The sequence below is a fragment of the Barbus barbus genome, assembly GCF_936440315.1.
Source record: "Barbus barbus genome assembly, chromosome: 2".
Lineage (NCBI taxonomy): Eukaryota > Metazoa > Chordata > Actinopteri > Cypriniformes > Cyprinidae > Barbus > Barbus barbus.
Window position 1 is genome coordinate 7562236 of NC_136730.1, and position 20030 is coordinate 7582265.

At 36.2% G+C, this 20030-nt stretch overlaps 1 protein-coding gene across 1 annotated transcript; it reads right to left on the reverse strand.

Moving 5' to 3' along the window:
• Positions 1–3017: 3017 nt before the first annotated feature.
• On the reverse strand, positions 3018–17427 carry wrap53 (WD repeat containing, antisense to TP53). The gene is made up of 11 exons (XM_079432062.1): positions 17226–17427; positions 16286–16562; positions 14664–14841; positions 14441–14536; positions 14225–14333; positions 13756–13844; positions 7218–7441; positions 5646–5857; positions 5393–5496; positions 5154–5297; positions 3018–4420 (listed from the first exon to the last, which is right to left on the reverse strand). Exons 2-11 carry the CDS (start codon positions 16527–16529, stop codon positions 4201–4203), a joined length of 1620 nt encoding a protein of 539 aa, XP_079288188.1. The 5' UTR covers positions 16530–16562; positions 17226–17427; the 3' UTR covers positions 3018–4200.
• Positions 17428–20030: the final 2603 nt, after the last annotated feature.

Genomic DNA, 20030 nt, shown 5'->3' on the forward strand with positions numbered 1-20030 from the left:
AGACTAAAGTATATAAGACTTTTTTGTCCACATTCATTTAGAGTTCTATACACGTAATGTCAACAACTGTCATATTTGTCAAATTTTTATTTATTTTAAGGAATTTCAGGAGAAGCATCAGACACAATTAATACATAAATGAAACATAACCAAAACATTTATAGGGATAGTTCACCCAGGAATAAAATAATGTCATGTCGTTCTAAACCTGCATGACTTTCTTTCTTCTGTGGAATATTAAAGAACACATTTCTGAAAACTTTTTTTTTCATCCACACAAAGTCAGTGGGGTCCAGTGTTTTGCCTTTGAACAACAAAGTCATGCAAGTTGAGGTTGAATATAATTTTCATTTTGGGGTGAAATATTCCTTTAAGACTTTGAGTGAAATGTCTTTTTGAGTTCTGAAAGAGCAACTTCTAAGCAAGTAGACTTTCCTTTGGGTGATGTACATATCTTTGTTTGTCTAAAATATATAATCTTTCTTCTTGTGCATGAACTCAAGTATAAATTTGACCTCTCTTTCTACATTTCTGTATTTGTTAGACAGAAGTCCAGTAGCAGACACTGTGGTAGTAAATGCCAGTCATTAGGCTGGATGTGGGGAGGTTGATGGCACTGATTGCTCTGTGTTTTGCTATGGTTGTCTAAGGCTGAGAATGTTCTGTGCTGCCCTTCAGAGAATTCAGATTAGACTATTGGAGGAGAACCTAAATGTGACCTGGTACGTACTAATGAAAACTTGAAGAGACCATATGTTTGTGTAGTGCTCCACACCCAGAATGTGTGTGTGGAGCACTCTCTGTGTGCTTAGAGTTGTCCTGTTCACCATCTTCTCAAGAGACCTCGTGTCCCACATTTCGTCTTCACAAACACTGCACCCTTGGTCCACACAGAAGCACCATTTTAAGATTGGCTCTTAAAAACTCACAATTTCCTGCCCTCCACCATGTCTTGTTCTCTTTTGGGATTTTGTCTTTTCTTTCAGCCTTTGACTTGCTGATGGTCGCTTAGCAACATGGACAACAAAACAACAGACTGTGCTGCTTAGCATTCAAGAATGATTTGATCCAAGAGATTTGAGACAAGACGCCTGCCAGCGTGTGTGTGTATGTGTTTTATGAGCAGCCTCCCACTGCGCTAGTCATTTGAGATGTTTTGCTTCAGGGTTCATGCTCATCTGTGGGTCACATTTTTTGCAATATGAAGAGCCCAAAATGGAAGCTCAGATATTTTTAATCCAAAACATACGAGAAGATGTAGCAGAAATATTTTGAAACAAATTAAAAAATAAACCGAAAAGCTAAAATGTACATTAAAAGAAACATTATTTTTTAATAATAATCATAATAAATTAAAATAGAATTAAATGAGTTTTACATTTTCTAAAAATAATATAACAGTTGCGTGCCCATGCAAAAGTTGCTGCCATGATGCTAGGTGTCCCTACAGCAAATGCCCACTGGAGTGCCACAGGGCTCGGTACTTAGACCCCTTTCCTTCTCCCTTTACATCAAATCACTTATCCTCACCTCTAAAAACCAGGTATCCTCACAAATCACTGCATATCTGTTGAGTATTAATGCCTGGATGAATGCCCATAACGTGAAGCTGAATTTATCAAAAAATGCTGTTCATCCCTGTGAAGAACAAGCTTTGCCAACACCTCATCATTCTCTTTTCACCCACACAAAAAGCAAAGAACCTTATTACACTCAACAACTGCCTGTCATTTGCACCCACGTACAAGTCAAGTCACATTTATGCTTTATACAATAGTTTCAAAGCAGCTTCACAGTAATAAACAGCAAAACAATGACAAACTTCTTAAAGAATTAAAGAAATTCTGCTGTAAAGCAGCTCTAAAAAACACATTGTGTCATTATTGTGCACAATTCAGTTTCGTGTTGATTCAGTTCAGTTCAAAAACTGTCAATGCTGCAAAACCCATCCATTATTAAACAAATTCAATTCAGCTGTTCTGAACTGTGTAAAGATCAATGGCCATAACAGAAATATCAGATTTGTCCAGCAGAACATCCACCATGTCAGACTTTTTCTTAGACATGCACATTCCTAAAATATTGTCAACATATTATCTATATCTATCTATATATATATATATATAAAATTTAGCCCCCCCCCCCCCCACACACACACAAAAAAAAGTCCACTTAAACCCTGCTCCTTCACAGTCGACTGCAAGCTTGCATACATTTTTGAAGGAAATCCTCATAATCCAGTAAACAACAAAAGTCCCTGCCCTACATATTTTTCTTTTCCAATAATCTATTTGCAATCAGATTGTACATAATACAGAAAACATCTAGAGTTACTTCCATTTCACCAAGACTTTTAGATTTAAAAAACTTTTAATTTTTAAATTTTTTAAAATGTTCTTCACACAAAAGTTGAAAAAATAATAAAAAAAATTAAGAAAATCAACTTGAATTTGTAGTGAATTTGCTGTAATACAATACTGTGAAAAAACATTTCACAATATTACGCTACGAATGCCTGGAAGAGCTTTGCTCGGAAACTGCTGCGTTTCATAATGCTTCAGAAATACCTGTAAACATTATCACTACAAGCAGACACAAGATGACAGATTACTACGGAGCATGTCTCGTCTGACTTCTTTAACCTCATCCTCTTCATCTTTAGGAGTTCTTTATGAAGTTTACAGTTGCGTCCTTGACCCATGACTTGTCATTCCTTCATTTTCTTTGTCATTTTCGGTCGCTGCAGGGTGGATTCTGTAATCCCAGCTCTTAAGAAAATACTTGCAAAATGCTTGAAAAAAATGCACATAGGAGCATCCTTACAAATTGCTTAGAATTTATGTTAAGAACTTTCTCACTTTAAGAAGACTTCTGTGAATTAGGCCCATGATTGCTTTGAAAATGCACATGATATCTAATGTACACAGCACAAACACAGGAAGTTCCCCACCTAAGCATGAGCAATAGTAATAGTGATTGCTACTGCCTTTAAAAACCATTAATTACAGAAAAACTGTGACATTTTTTATGTAAACATGTTTATTAATCTTTTCAGCCACAATGGTCTACCTGTTGCAAATGGTTCCTCTGAGCAGAAGAAACCACAAGCAGACCTGAATGATGTGGCTTACAATCCAGAGAATCTGTACAAAAAAGGTTAGTATTACACATTTGTACAAACAACTGATGCTTTCAGCAGTGAATGTAATATGATATTCAGCACTCTGATTAGAGCATGTTTGGCAAGCCTGAAACATTCAAACCCACTGCTTTAAAGAGTAAATTACAGGCACAAAACACACAAGGTAAAGCTGTAAAAAGTGTACATTTGTAAAAACGCACACCATTGTGTCAAGATGACAGCTAACATTAGAATATGCAAAGGCTCTCTCTCTGACACATACACAAACACAAACAGGTTATTATAAAAGGGAATGCACAGCCTCAGCTAAAGCAACGAGGCCCATTGAGAGGCAGGAAAACAACCACATTCACACACAATGAAGCAGATTACTGGCTTACAAAAATATATTCACAGCTGCCCACTGTAGCTCTATGGCACATTTAACATAAGATAAACTGTCTCAGTCCATCACACACAGCCTTCCCATAGTCAAAATCATCACATACAGGGATTAAACCTGCTCCTGAAATAACTCTTCTGCGTTCACTGACAGTCCTTAAAGTAAGTCCTTGACAAGGCTCAACGTGTTTCCTGAAAACCGGCTTTACATGGTGAAAGGAAAACAAACCCAATGTAAATCGGAAAGGCTGCACTGCTGCATGGGAAACCTGAGAGGCATCACACTCCAGCGACGACAGGGCATCCTGAAAGCATTGCTGGTAAACAACGTAAACATCAATTTAGGTACCCGTCCAAACAAAATTAAATCTATGAATGAATTATTCATATTTCAGATCAGTGTTCCAGGTGATCTGAATCATAATTTGCTGTCAGAACCGGTTTAAATTCAATGGATTTTGGAGGATTTCAGTCTTGATTTTAACATATTCATTGATTGAGGTTTACAAACCCAGCAACATGCAAAGAACAAAAAGCCTGGAGGATTTTAAAAAGGGACTATTCTACAATTAAAATCGATGCAGAATTACAGTCTTACTACTCTTCACCTAAACAATCATTATAGGTTTGGCAGTAGATTATGGGTCGTCAGGAGTGCAGTTTTACAATCAAAAGATCTAGCTCTCAATAACTGCTGGCTCCTCCTCCTGCCCCCTCTCATTGGTTGAGCCCAATGGGCCGGCCCACCACAGCACCAGAGCGTTGTCCTGCCGAACGCCATTGGATGACATCACATTTCCCTCGTCTGAACCAGACTCAGATTCCTCGCTGTCAGACGGCCAGCAGAACTTACGCTGACCACTGGACGAAGCCACCAATGGCATTAAAGGGTGCACGCTGTAGAAATGAGAAAGTAAGAAAAAAAGGGTAGGTAAAATTAGCAATATTTACTCATTTGCATTTAATTATTTAGCAGATGTTTACATTTCTGTAACACATTTTCGTGTTACACATGCGATGCTGACAAATTGATCATAAATGTCCGTAAAGACATTTACATTGCTACAAAAAAAAAAAGATTTCAAACAAATGCTTCTTTTTTAATTTTCTATTCTTAAAATAAAGTCACAAAATATTAAGCAGCACTACTGTTTTCAACAGTAATAATAATAAGAATGTTTTGAGTATCAGATAAGCATATTATAATTTCTAAAGGATCTTGGAGTAATGGAAAACACTTATTTTTAAACTGCAATAATATTTTTAGTAATAATGAATGCAGCCTCTGTGAGCATAAGAGACTTGAAAATGTTTAAAAATCTTACTGTCATGAATACAACATGAATTGATAATATGCTTTTTAAGTTTTTAGTAAAAAGTACAAATTATAATTTCTCTAATTTTAATAAATGTATTTCAGAGGAGACTAAAGGCTTTAGAAATTATGCTGCAAACTTAACCTTTTAGTACCCCTAAAATTAGGAAAATTAATTACAGAGCCACAAGAAAAAAGTTGAAGTGATTAAAGCTATGCTTTTTAAAGAGTTCATGAACTTTACATTTTATATATCACTTTAAGTTCTTAATTTCATACATTTTATAAATGTTATTTAAATTCTGTTAATTATACCTGATGCCATTAGTACAATCAGTGTGCGCCTGAAACTGCAGCAGAGGTTGTAGTGGCTCCTCGTTCCCATCAGGTGGCGCTGTGAGGGTGTCCCACACTGACACCACACCATCCGTGTCCCCGCTCAGTAGATATCGGCCAGATCTATTTCAGACACAAAGATATCAACATCAGAAAAACATAATTGGATCTAATTACTATGCTGTCATTTTTAGTAAACTAATATATCTTTATCTTACTGGTCCAGGTCAAAGTAGATACGCTGGTTTGTATTGACGTTCCTGTGCATAGAGAACAGAACTTGTCCCGGATCTCTGAGGTCCCAGCACAGGATCTCTGAATCCTGAAAGCAGTGACACATAACATTAGCTGGGGAGTTCAAAACATGCAAACAAATAACAGCGTTTCTGATTGGTGGATGTATCTGTCATACTGAATTTGGCTATATAAACCTGTGAGGGACAGAAGTACAGCACATATGAGCCCACTGACCTTGCGGCCGCCCGTGTACAGGTGATAGCCGTTTGGTGAGAACAGCAGGTGTGTAAGTCCTCCGTGGTGTCGAGCAGGCAGCAGAGCCAGCAGAGAACCGTCCTCACAGGAGTAGAGGCCGGCCGAACGAGAGTACGACCCACAGGCATACATGGACCGGCACGAACTGAAGGCAATACAGGAGATAATGCCAGTCTGACCCTGTTTCTTGACTTAAAAAAGGTATAAAATGAGCGGGAAGAAAAATAGGAACAATGGTTACTTGTAATTAGTTTGGTTTCATATTAGAAAACCAAGAAATATCATTGAAGAATGAGAAACTACAAAAAGTGTCCAGACGAGGAAGACATTTTTCCAGAAAAGGAAAAAGCTGATTTTGCTTAGTCAAAGCTCACAACTAATTGATACAGAATATAGAATTAATATAGAACAATTAAAATAGAATTCATCTGATGTGCAATCACAGGTGCACATTAATGTTCAAAAGTTTGGAGTTGTTGTTTTTGAAAGAAGCCTTTTATGTTCACCAAGCCTGCATTTATTTGATACAAAAAAAACAGTAAAAACATGAATATTGTAAAATATTATTACAATTTAAAATAACTGTTTTCTACTTGAATATATTTTAATGTAGTGTATTCCTGTTATGGCAGAATTTTCAGCAGCTATTACTAGTCTTTAGTGTCGCATGATCCTTCAGAAATCATCCTAATATACTGATTTGGAGTTCAGGACACTTTTTTTATTATCATTGTTGAAAAACATTGTGCTACTTAATATTTTATACTAAAAGGTTAAATTTTGATGAATTATTCATCAAATTATTTGATGAATAGGAAGTTCCAAAGAACAGCATTTATTAGAAATGGAAATCATTTGGAACATTATAAATGTCTTTACTGCCACTTTTGATCAATTGAGGGCATCCATACGGAATAAAGTACAGTATTAATTTCTTTAAAAAAAACTTTTGACTGGTAGATTATGTATATCAGCTGCTTGGTATGTGGCTCATCCAATCAGAACATAAACATGCAACTACATTATCAATTTTACAATATCATTTTTGAGTATCATTTTTTTGTAAATAACATTTTACATAATTTAAAAGGTTTTTACCAAATCAAGCCAGATATTTTATGAAAAAAAAGTCTCTTAATTTGCATCCAATTTTAACTGAAAACTATAATTTAATATAATATATTAGGCGGCATCTTTCAACCCTTCATCAGTCTGAACAAAGATCTTTTGTGTCACATCCAGACCAATAATTACAATAGCAGTGTTGAAACTCCATAAATGAGTCAGTCACTACAAACATGCTAAGATAATTATATCCACAGCCACTGTCTAGATCAGAGGCATGCATGCCGTATTAGCTTAATCAAGCCAAATATGTTTCCCGCCATGAATGTGTTTGGAACGAATCTACCCAAACAAACAAAGAGAAATGAAATAGGATTACAGGCATTCCACACCTATGCCAGACGTCTTAATGGCCCCGATTAAGAAGCGTTTGAAGAGTGAGAGTGATTGATGTAGCGGTTATTTCTATATTAGAGGGACCCTCACCCATGGTGGGCCTCTGCTCGCAGTCTCTCCCAGGACGGTCGGTATGGAAGACCCTGACGATTTTGTCAAAGCCGCAGTAGAGCTGAGAGCCGTCAGGAGAGAAACACAGTGAATGGGCTGCTGTCAGTTCATCCAGGTGGTTGTAGGGTCGAAAAGATGCCCGGAGGTCCCCGTAAAACGCGTCCCATATGTGGACGGGGTTGTCTCGACTACTGCTGGCAATGCTGAAGGGAAAAGAAAAGAAGGAAACTAGAATATATTGCAAAATCGCAAAACTTTCCCCAACGAAATCTATTGTTTTGGGAAAAACAAGAGACTGCAACATCAGACTTGACAGTCAGACTGGCTTTCTTTCAAACTCACAACACAAAAGACCCATTCACAACAGATAATCTAGCAAATGAAGAGCTAAAAAAATTAAGTGAAAGACTACGTCTACTGCTAGATAAAAAAAAGGAGGCATACGAGTGCATGCCATTCAAAAGTTTGGAAAATCCCTATACAAGAGGTTTTGGTATATCAGCATGAATCTTTATTATTTTGTGATAACTTTGCATTGATAAGGGACAATACAATGTATTAAATTCAAGTTTTCAGAACATTGAAAAATCCTGTTTATAAACCATCTCTGTGCTTTGGGATGGAATAAAACAATGTAAGTTCTCATGTGAAAACTTAGATGATACGATGTTCAAATACAATGCTACAATTTTACTGTAAAACTGATAAATTATCAGGATCCCAGCAGTCTCCTCTGTGGGATATTTTTTTACCAAATTATCAAAACACTTAGAAAATGATCAGCAAGTCACAATAATTTTTTGCTCACATTCTTACAGTGTGGTCACATTAATTAATGCTTGGTCAAATTTTGTAGAAAAAAAATCCAATTATTTCAATAGGTTTGCATAAGGGTGAAAAAGTTCCTTGTGCAGATTTTGTTCATGTTCGAGAATGTCAAACAAGCCGATCAACAGAAAGCTGCTTGTTTTGAAAGTAACTTCTGTATGCTGTGCTTTATACATCACTACGTTATAGAAAACAGACCTTTTTTGTCTAAATTTTGTTAATGTGGCCACACATTTAAGGCAAAATAAGTCCATTCGCATTCCCAATCATAGGGATTCCTATTGAAATGACTAGATTTTGTGTGAAAATTCATTGCACAGCGGTAAATGTCACCACACCTTTAGGGTACTTTATTAAGCGTTAATGTAAGTCACCATATACTGCCATTGAATTCAGTCTACTCAACCAGATATTTATTAAATGATCTCCACTTGTGTTTCACAGAATAATGTCAAATGGGTTCGGAATGACACGAGGGTGAGAAAATGAAAATGAACTTGAACTATTTTTGGGTGAACCATTTCCTTAAGTACAGATCCGTCGTTCTGTCTCAACAGGAGGGCAACATAGTTTAAAAGTGTATAATGAGAAACTACACCAAAATGACTTGAGTAGAGATGGAGGAAGTAAATGACCTGAATACTAAGCACCTCCCCTGGAGGGAACGGCCAATCATAAGTCAGAGATAATGATCAACCCCTGTGGACATTCAAGCTGCTCTTCAGCCAATGGCAGCAGTCAGAATATTACGCTACGAATGCCTGCAAGAGCTTTGCTCGGAAACTGCTGCGTTTCATAATGCTTCAGAAATACCTGTAAACATGATCACTACAAGCAGACACAAGATGACAGATTACTACGGAGCATGTCTCGTCTGACTTCTTTAACCTCATCCTCTTCATCTTTATGAGTTTTTTATGAAGTTTACAGTTCCGTCCTTGACCCATGACTTGTCATTCCTTCATTTTCTTTGTCATTTTCGGTCGCTGCAGGGTGGATTCTGTAATCCCAAACAACGTTTGATCAGAACTGACGCTGCGTGTGGGTGAAACAGCACATGCCACAGTTAACGAGCCCTCGTTAGTAACCTGCCACAGCCATCCGTGACGACTGGCATTGATTTGGACTGATTTCTGTTCCATTGCCTTTTGTCCCACAAAAAACATAACCATCAAAGAGGACATCATTAAATGAGAACTGAAGCGACAGAGGACTGGAGAGGAAGAATAAGAGACCACTTACTTCCTCCCTAAACAATTCCAGCACTACTTTTAATAAACCCTAACACACACAGAGTTATATACATAGAGAGAGAGAGCTGGGAAAAATAACGTGTCAATTTCTGTGAAACTATTAGCACTGCATAAGTTTTCACCTCCTGAAGTAGCTTTGCTAACGTCTTTTTTTCCACAACCTTTCACTAAAGTAAAATTATATGATCACACTTATTGTATTAATTGCGAAAACATGCACAAATTAAATGAATGGGAAAAAAATTGACAGAGCTGACCAAACACTGACAGAGGCAGTGGCTTTTTTGACCGTGGACCACAAAATCACCTGAAAGCTGAATAAATACACTTTCCATTGATGTATGGTTTGTTAGGATCGGACAATGTTTGGCTGAGATACAACTATTTGAAAATCTGGAATCTGAGGGTGCAAAAAAATTGATTTGTACAAATTAAGTTCTTAGCAATGCATATCACTGTAATTTATTATATATTTACAGTAGGAAAACTAAATATTTATGGAATATGATCTTTACTTAATATCCTAATGATTTTTAGCATTAAAAAAATCAATAATTTTGAACCATACAATGTATTTTTGGCTATTGCTACAAATATACCCGTGCTACCACTTATTACTGGTTTTGTGGTCCAGGGTCACATCTATTATAATGGGTTTATGTCAATATTGTTTTAATATCACTTAAGAGTTATACTTTTTTTTTTTTTTAAATTAACATTTAATTTACATTTAAATTAACATTTTATTTTCTGCAAATGTTAATACATAATAAAACATGATAATTTGCCATTTAAGCTTGATTTTTAACTACACTTATGATGATGTCAATTCACAATCAATTATTTAACTTATACTGACTATAACTAACAGCAATACAGTCACGGCCAAAAAAATCGTCACCCTTTGAAACTCTGTCAGAAAATGCAACCCTTCTCTCAGAAAACAGAGAAGAAAAGTCAAATCTGATACAATTCCACACAGAACCCCAAAAAATGCACTGGACAAAATTATTGGCACCCTTAACTTAATATTTGGTAGCACCCCCTTTGGAAAAAATAACTGAAATCAATCGCTTCCTGTAATCATGAATGAGTTTCTTATACCTCTCTACTGGAATTTTGGAATTAATATATACACACGCACACATATACATATATACACACACACACACACATATACATATATGCACAAACACATCTGTACAAAATGGATGTAGTTAGGCACGGTGCAAATTTCAGTCATATTTCAGAGCCAGAACTAACAGTTTTATAAATGGATGCAATCAAAACCACTCAGTCGCTCCAGAGGGTTTCGCAGAAGGTACAGGAAATGTGAGCAGCCTAAATAAATACAAGCCTTGAAATTTACATTCTGGGTTGAATCCAACAATCTCCGCCAAAGGAGGAGACAAGGCTCATCAGCAATGATCATAACAGAAGGGAGACACAGCAATGCTGATCCTGAACAATAGCAGCTTAATTAAACAAAACACAATCTCTTTAAAGATGTGCCATGTCTCTGGAAAGAATTAACAGGGCCACTTTGTAGACCAGGCAATTGTGAAAAATGTGAGCGTGGACATCCGCAGTGATTGAAACTTGACCATGATTAATCAGAGAATGTCAATCTTTTGGGTAAACTATTCCTTTAAAACCTTTGTCTAACCTTTCCTGATAGCCATGAATATCACATTAGTCTAAGTATCAGTGTCGTTTTGTAAAGTGAAAAAGCTTCTTCTGATCTTCCTCTAGATCAGGGGTCACAAACATTGTCATGTAGAGCCTGTTTTATTTTGTCATGAGCTGAATGAAAAGCCAATCACAATTATTCTCTGCAGCACAAACAGAATAACGCATTCACACGTTGCATATCAATTTGGACACTGTTACACAGGTCTGACTTTGTCAGCAGTACTGCCAGAAAGATAATAGCCTGCGGTGCTTTTTTCCTCGCCTGCTAGCTTTCAAAACAACAACTGAGATAAATACAAAATGACCAGTATTAATGAGGGGTTCAAACCACCCAGCAAGCACAGTCCTTAACATTCCACACACAGACCGCAATGACAGTGATTCTCCAAACAGCATAATTAAGGGAAAAGCCTGTTCTTAACACTTAACCCAAACGTAACAGACATAATGAAAACTAATATTTTGTAAATAGATACTCATCTTTCTCTCGAGTTTAAAAGTCTGGGGTCAGCAAGATTTTTTTAAATAAATTAAAACTAAACTTTAGCAAAAACACTTAAATTATCAAAAGATTTTTATATTGTTACAAAAACATTCAACTTCAATAAAATTCTGTTCTTTAAGGCTTTCCATTCATCAAAGAATCCTGAAAAAATGTATCACAGTGTCCAAAAAATTATATTATATTAGAATTTTACGTTGATTTCTGAAGGATCATGTGACACTGAAGACTGGAGTAATGGCTGCTAAAAATTAGAATACATTAAAACAGATATGATATATATATTAAGAATAAAAAAAAAATGTTACTTTAAATTGCAATAACACTACACACTATTGCAGTTTTTGCTATATTTCGGATCATAAAAATGACTAACCTTTATAAAAAAAATAAATAAATAAAAACCTCACACTTTTTGGTACACACACACACACACACACACACTCTCTCTGTGTATGCATATATATATAGAGAGAGAGTGAGAGAGCGATAGAGAGGTGCATCTAAAAAAATTTGAATATTGTGAAAGTTAATTTTTTGCAATTTATTTCAAAAGTTTTTTTTTGTTTTAATTTTGATAGAGCTTACAGCTCATGAAAGTAAAAAATCCAGTAAATCTAAATATTAGAATATTTCCTAAGATCAATCAAAAAAAAAAAAAAACGATTTGCAAAACAGAAAAGTTCAAGTTCTTTAAAGTATGTTCTTTTATACTTGGTCGAGGCTCCTTTAGCACAAACTCCAGCATCAGGGAGGAATGGCATGGAAGCGATCAGCCTGTGGCTCTGCTGAGGCACTATTGAGCCTTCGGCTCGTCTGGATTGTTGGATCGACTGTATCTCATCTTTCTCTTGAAAATATCCCATAGACTCCATATGGGGTTCAGGTCAGGCATGTTGGCTGGCCAATCAAGCACAATAGAGTGGTCAGCAAACCACTTGGAAGTGGTTTTGTCACTGTGGCCTATGCTAAAGTTCTGCTGGAAAAGCAAATCAGCATCTCCATAAAGTTTGTCAGCAGATGGAAGCATAAAATGCTCCAAAATCTCCTGGTAGACGGCTGCATTGACTTTGGACTTGATAAAACACAATAGACCAACACCAGCAGACGTCACGGCACCCCAAATTATCACTGACTTCGGAAACTTCACACTGGACTTCAAGCAACATGGATTCTGTGCCTCTCCAGTCTTCCTCCAGAGCTTGATTTCCAAATGAAATGCAAAATTTACTTTTATCTGAAAAGAGGACTTTGGACCACTGAGCAACAGTCCAGTTTTTTCTCCACAGCCCAGGTAAGACACTTCTGACGTTGTCTCTGTTTCAGAAGTGGCTTGGTAGCCCTTTTCCTGAAGACGTCTGAGCGTGGTGACTCTTGATGCACTGACTCCAGCTTCAGTTCACTCCTTGTGAAGCTCTCACAAGTGTTTGAATCAGCTTTGCTTGACAGTATTCTCAAGCTTGCGGTCATCCCTGTTGCTTGTGCACCTTTTCCTACCCAATTTCTTCCTTGCAGTCAACTTTGCATTTAATATGCTTTGATACAGCACTCTGTGAACAGCCACCCCTTTCAGTAATGACCCTCTGTGACTTACCCTCTTTGTGGAGGGCGTCAATGATTGTCTTCTGGGCCATTGCCAAGTCAGCAGTCTTCCCCATTATTGTGGTTTCAAAGAACAAGAGATACCCGGAATTTATACTGTAGGGATGGTCATTAATGAAACTCAAATATAAATATTCTATTATTTTGAGATACTGGATTTTGACTTTCATGAGCTGTAAGCTCTAATCATCAAAATTAAAACAAAACAACTTTTTTAATGTTTTGCTTTACATGTAATGAGTCTAGAATATATGAAAGTTTACATTTTTGAAACAAGTTACCAAAAAAATTAACTTTTTTTATGATATTCAAATTTTTTGAGATGCACAGATGCATACATATTAAAAAAAATAAATAAATAAATAAATAAATATATATATATATATATATATATATATATATATATATATATATTATATATAAGTAAATAAAATATATATATTATATAAGTAAATAAAATATATTTATTTTAAAAAAATCTCCAATGATATTTTCATAGAAGCCTGATAAAAATGCTCTTTTAAAAGAAAAAAAAAAAAAATCTCAGATGGATTCAATTCATAATTGTTAAAAAACTGCTCTAGATGCTTTTAACTACTGATTTAGGATACCTTGAAATAGGACAGACAGAAAAACTCACAAGCATGTGTCTGGGTCCATAGAGGTCATCTTAGGGAACCAGCAGTAGTCATAGATGGTGTCTCCTTCTGCCATCTTCAGCACTGGACTCTGAGTGCACACAAACAGAAACAGCATTATGGGCTCATATCCTGCGTACAGAAAATGTGACTGCTACACAAACTGTTTACAGATTTATGTATATCAAGGGTTTTGAAGTACAGTAAAAAAAAGTGATCCTTTCACTCCAAGACTTTCAAAATGAAGATGAAGGTTACCCATATTATTCAAAATATCTTCTTTTGAGTTCAACAGAAAAAACGAAACTGGTACAGATTTAGAATACCTTGAGGGTAAGTAAATGATGGGATAATTTTCACTTTTGGGTGAATTATGCCTTTAAGTAGAATCTACATTTAAATTGCATCACAAGCCATTTATCATCTTGAACACTGGCCTAAAAATCAGTTCTACAAACAAAGGGAACTGACCATTTCAGAAAGCATATCCCAGTGGCTGCTGTACAGCTCAGGAGGGAGGTTGTACACTCGAAGAACATTATCAGCGCTGTTTGAGACAATGCAGGAACCATCCGGAGCCCTGCAGAGAGACGCCATAAAGAGAGATATAGACAATCCATTAGCATCTCTGTGATACAGTTTACACTATACAGCCATCATAAACAGCTTGCTATCATCAGTGATCACCATTTGCAGCCTCTGAGGTAATTCTCAGCAGTGTGAGTGTACTCGGCCCAGGAGCCTGTCAGCATCTGAGGGTTCTGGCTGAAGTCGAGGCCTTGACTGTGAACACAGCAAAGAGACAGCATTGAACAGCCACACAACGACCAACTGAAAATATCCCTGTCCCACTGCAACTGTCACAACCATGTTCTCTTTCACATCAGCTTATGATGAGCGGTACACTTACTAGCGCTGCTCAGCAGACTTGTCTTCTGAATCGTTCTTCTCAGGCTCATCTGCTCTGTCCTCCTCAGTCGGTCCAAGCGTTTCTCGGTTCTCTGCTCCGCTTTCACGCCAGTCCACATCTCCTTCAACTTCCTCAGGTCCCATAGCCTGTCCTGTTTCATCAGTCTGATGACAGGCAACTGACAGAATCAAAATAACACAGACACCTTAGCTGACAAGGAAAGATGCTAATTTGTGGTACTTGTATTTATTAACAGATTTTAGAAAATGTTAATTTTGTGCATTTCAGATGGACTTTAAATTTTAAGAAAAAAGGAAAATATGCAAAAAAAAAAATCAGTCAACATTTCCTCACCTTGTTGATCTAAACACATTTGACCTTCTTCCATAGATAAGAAAATTAAGTATGTTGCATGAAATAGCTCAATGGTTGCTCTTTTCCAAACAATTACAATACATGAGGAATGAGGCTTTTTGAGCTTCAAAAGCATCACAAAATATAACTTGTGAATTTTAAGTCTTTTGAAATTTTACAACAATATTCTCTGAAGCTGCAAAGCTCTATTCACTGAGATGGCATGGAAAAGAGAGACCAATACATTTCAGTACAGGTTTGAAATTTCATAATTTTTAATGACATTTTTGTTTTTGCATGAACTATTTCTCATAAAAAAAACTTTAATGTGCACGATATAGTATGAACATACAGAACTTAATGCTGTATTTCTTTTTTATTGTGACAAAACATACATTTTTGTGTCTAGTATCTGTTGTCCAAAACTTAATTTCTATTTTTCCCCCTTAACATGCTACTAATTTAATTTAATTAAACATAAGCCAAATGTTAACTTGCATGTTTGTAATAGGGTCAGTTATTCAGTGAATCCCAGGAAATAAATAAGTAAACATTAATTTTTTCCAGTATTTCTAATTAATGTATAATGTCCTGATTTAAATGTTTTGAAAACAGAAATTGTTTAATATTATGTCCACTCACATGATGTAGACCTCAGTCATATTAGTAGATTTATAGAATCTATTATGTTTTACATAAAGCAGGTCACCTCATATTATATATTGTAAAAAAAAATATTAAGATACATCTTTACTAAAAACCCACCTGAATAAAATTATTTCCTCTAGGGGGTTAAAAACTACACAACCAAATCCAATTATATACATATATTTAAACATTTATGCTACAGGGAATTGAGGCACTATTCTCTACTTTAATGTTGCCTGACTATCTGTGATTAAAGGCAGTTATACAGGAAACTTGAACAAGATTCAATGGCATTCACATGACAAACCATGAAAAAATAATGAACCCTGAACTGTTCAATCACATTTTATTTCAGATCCAAGAAAAATAACATCACATCCAAATTTTAGGAAGGAGCCAGTTCACTTACAGAGAGCTGCCTAACTATAAAATTGGATGCATATGAAAGACTAAAGGACAAGATCCATGTAATTCTTTAAATATGGCAGTAGGAGTACCACATATGGAGTTTATATCACATATTAAGACATCAGAGGGGAATATTGACAGTGGGCCAAACAGGATGCTGTAAATCAGACGTTATAAAGTGCGTTAAAAAAAAAAAAAGACAATGGCCTTACCTTCCTCTAAAGTCCCAGCTGCACCTTGGCTTTCACATGTGTCCACTGAAGGCACCACAGTCATCTGTATCATTTGTAAATCAAGACCTATATCTTCCTGCTCCAGTCGAGGTTGTTTTGCTGCTGGTGGTGCTTCCTCTTCCTCTTCCACCTCTCCCTGATGATAAGCCTCATGAGGAGGATCTCCATCAGCTTCTGCGTCCTGTCCTGCACCACCATCACTGCTCTGAGCTGCACCGGACATCCCGTTTTCAGAGGTATCTCTGTGTTCAGTGGCCTGTACAACATGCACAATTCATATTTCAATCATGGATTTCACATACAGTGGCAGTGAGCGTTTGACAAGATCTCTGACAACAATATGCAATAAGATATACAGTATTTTCTATTTTGTTGTAAACCATATAATTTATGTTAGAATCAGTAAGATATCACTTATAATTATATACCTACTAAATTAATAGTTTCTGCTATATGCATATCAAAGCTTCAAAACAAAATAGGCAGAACCTTAGGAATACTTTACCTTTTGATCATCAAAATAATGTATAATTTATAAACGATAATGAATAGTGATGTGTCAGGCAGGGACTTCTCAGAATTTTCTTTTATTGTTTAATAGTGTGTGTGTGTATTTTATTGTAAAGACATATGTATTGTTGACTATAATAAGAGTTTTTTTTACAATAAGTCATTTCTACACACAGACATATATAATGCATCAATTTACATATAGCCTATATATAAAAGGTAATTCGTTTTTTTACCTCCAGAAACCACAACTGCTAGATTACATGAAGTTACTGTCCTAATAAAACTAATATATACATATTGCAATATATAGAAAGTTTGCAGGTTTTTGCGGTTGCATTCTTAAAATTACGGATGTTTTTCAGTGCAACAGCATTTTGACTCGTCTAGCCAAAAAGAGTCACTCTACCTGTTGTGTCTTTAATTCGTATCAGTCGTGTCTTGTGCTTTGGATCCCACAAATCAGATTAAATTCCTCATTGTATGCGTTTCACTCAATTCAGACGACGGTTTCCGATCATCTCAACTATAAACGCGTTGTGTTCATACACAGAAACTCGCGCGTCGTGTTTGTAAGCACAGGGCGCCGCCATGCCTGCGTAACGTGCGTTGCCAGGTCACATGACTCTCGCGATATTTGCGTCAAACTCCGCTTCCACACAGATAAGACGTTTTGGAAAAATATCCAACATTTAATGCCAATAATCAGTATTTTACTACTTACTTTAAAATTAATGCATTGAATAATGTTTTTTTTTTTCTCTCCCAGGGACCACATACGCCAAGACACCGTTTTTTGTAACAAAGAGTACATTTATTACTATATTTCCAACGCAATATTTAATTCTAATGTTTTCAGTTATTCAAATGTTTCGTAATTTATCCTTTGAAAATGTTTAATATTATATACACTCACACGAGATGCACACATGCCATCAGTTGTTTTATAAACAAGTTATGGAGGTAGAAAAATGGCAACTGGCCCCCTATTTTTTATGTCAAATGCTAAATAGAGAGAAAAGTTCACACATTGCTTCTTTCTGAAGTATTTATTGTTTTTCTTCAAACAAACCAGAAACCCCAAAAACTATTTACATAATATTCAAACATTGTCAAAATTATTTCTTATGACCTTTCTTGAATTTTATCTCTGGAAATTTCAAAAGACATCCACCTCAGATGCATGTGATAGCAAGGATGACTAGTATAAGATCTTATTATTTAGAGTCAGCCAATGTCAGACAAAGTTATTCAATTGATCACTTTAACAAGAACACAGCTCTGTGACGGTCAATACAGTATTGTTGTTTCACACACCGAATCAATAAATATAAGAAATGTGTATTTTTTCATCATTAACATTTTAAAACATGAATTTTTGCATACCAGTAAAGACATTAGGCATCTCTAGTTTAATCTGACCTGCAACATTACACAATTAAGCATCTTAAAAGGGCAATACTGTACTTAGAGAGTGACATGTGCAGCACCGCCACCAACAAATCACATCCTTTCTGATCTTTAGCTCAGCAACAGCTGAAGCTGACACTCAAGCATGTGTTAGTAAAACTAATTCTACACAGCCACGTCTATTTTGAGCCCAAAAATGAAGACATTTGACACACAATTCTGACCTGGAAACTTTTTTGCCTCGAGTATTGAAAATGCAAAGCAAAAACATTAGGGTGCATCATCATACTTGCCTAGTTACAAGCAAAAATTAATTACACATCTTTTGTGGGGATCATTTGTAAGGTTATTTAAATAATTTCGGAGGTTCATAAACAATTTTTCAAGGGTTTCTTAAATAAAATCACACGCTATTGTGTCACAGAGCTAGTCTCGCTGACTGTTAACACTTTTTTTGTTTGTTTTACTCATCTTAAGTGTGCCTTAATAGGTAAAACTGAACTGTTAAGGCATGTCATAAAAGAGAGAGAAAAAAAAAAAATCAAACAAAAACCCAACAGAGAAAGGGAAAAGGGTTAGGGTTATATACATTATTTACATGGCAGCCAGAGATGAAGTGTAGTGGAACTGTGTTAAGCCATGTCAGTGAGTGTGTGTGATCAACAATTCATTTAGATGTGTGTATGCAGGTGTATTTCAGTTATTAATGTGTGTGCGGTGTTTAACCCTGGCTGCACTCAAGCAGAACTATTCTGTGCAGATTCGAGATCTCATAGTTCGCCGTTCCAGCATTCACAGTTCACTCCCTCCTCCTTGCAAGGAAACATGTTCCTCTGAGTAGTCCGAATATGGTGCAATGAAACTGCAGGCCTCCACTTCTTCCGGGGCTTTTAGTTCTTGTCCTGCAGTCATCATTTCACGTGCCGTTTGAACTCCCTGACCTTGGGACCTTTCTCTGAATGATGAGGACAGGAGTTAAGGGGAGGTGGAGATGCAAAACGAAGCACTGGAGAGCCTCCGCCTTCGTCTGAAGATCTGGAACAGCAAAGATCTAATCAAAACAGAGAAAAGAAGGAAGATTTAAAATAAACAATATGAAGAGCTTCACATCATTGAAGAGATCTAAGTGTTTTTTTAAAATGTACAAACTTAAAAAAATACTCTTTTTGGCTAGGACAGGGGTGGGGAACGTTAATCCTGGAGGGCCACTCTCCTGCAGAGTTTAACTCCAACCCTGAAAAACCCAGGAAAAATATACCTAACTGCATCCGGAAGACATTGATTAGCTGCTTCAGGTATGTTTGATTAGGGCTGGAGCTAAACTCTGCAGGGACCCTCCAGGATCAACGTTTCCCACCCCTGGGCTAGGATGTTCTGGGGGTTGCCAAGTCTTTTTTTGTTAGTTAAACAAACAATAAATGAATGAACCTATAACCAAACAAACGAATTAATAAATTAATGGTGTTCATTACCAAACAGACGGTCTTGTGTCATAGTAACCACTTCCAAGCCAAAGGTGAACTTCAGCTATGCAGTCAGCAGGTGGCGATAGAGCTGTTGGAGCTTATTGGTTCTTTATCTCCAATAAAAAAAAAACAACTGTCCTACAGTCTTTTTTCTAATAAAAGTATTTGTCAGTCATCAATGAAATAATCAATTCAAGTCCACAAAAAAAAAAAATTGTGTTGGCTAGCAACCTGGACCGAGCGGTTTAATCCTTTTTACATAACGGAGAACACTGAGTGAATCTGTTCTGAATCTCCACACTGTAACCAAGTTTGGAGACTGTACGTATAGTCTTATA

Bases quoted from the DNA above. Each gene is read 5' to 3' on its own strand.
- wrap53 (XM_079432062.1), bottom strand. From the start codon at position 16,529: ATGTCCGGTGCAGCTCAGAGCAGTGATGGTGGTGCAGGACAGGACGCA. The intron at 14,334-14,440 runs GTGATCACTGAT...GTCTCTCTGCAG, and splicing joins TACCTCAGAGGCTGCAAATG to GGCTCCGGATGGTTCCTGCA. The intron at 4,421-5,153 runs GTATAATTAACA...TCATTTCTACAG, and splicing joins GATTGTACTAATGGCATCAG to CGTGCACCCTTTAATGCCAT.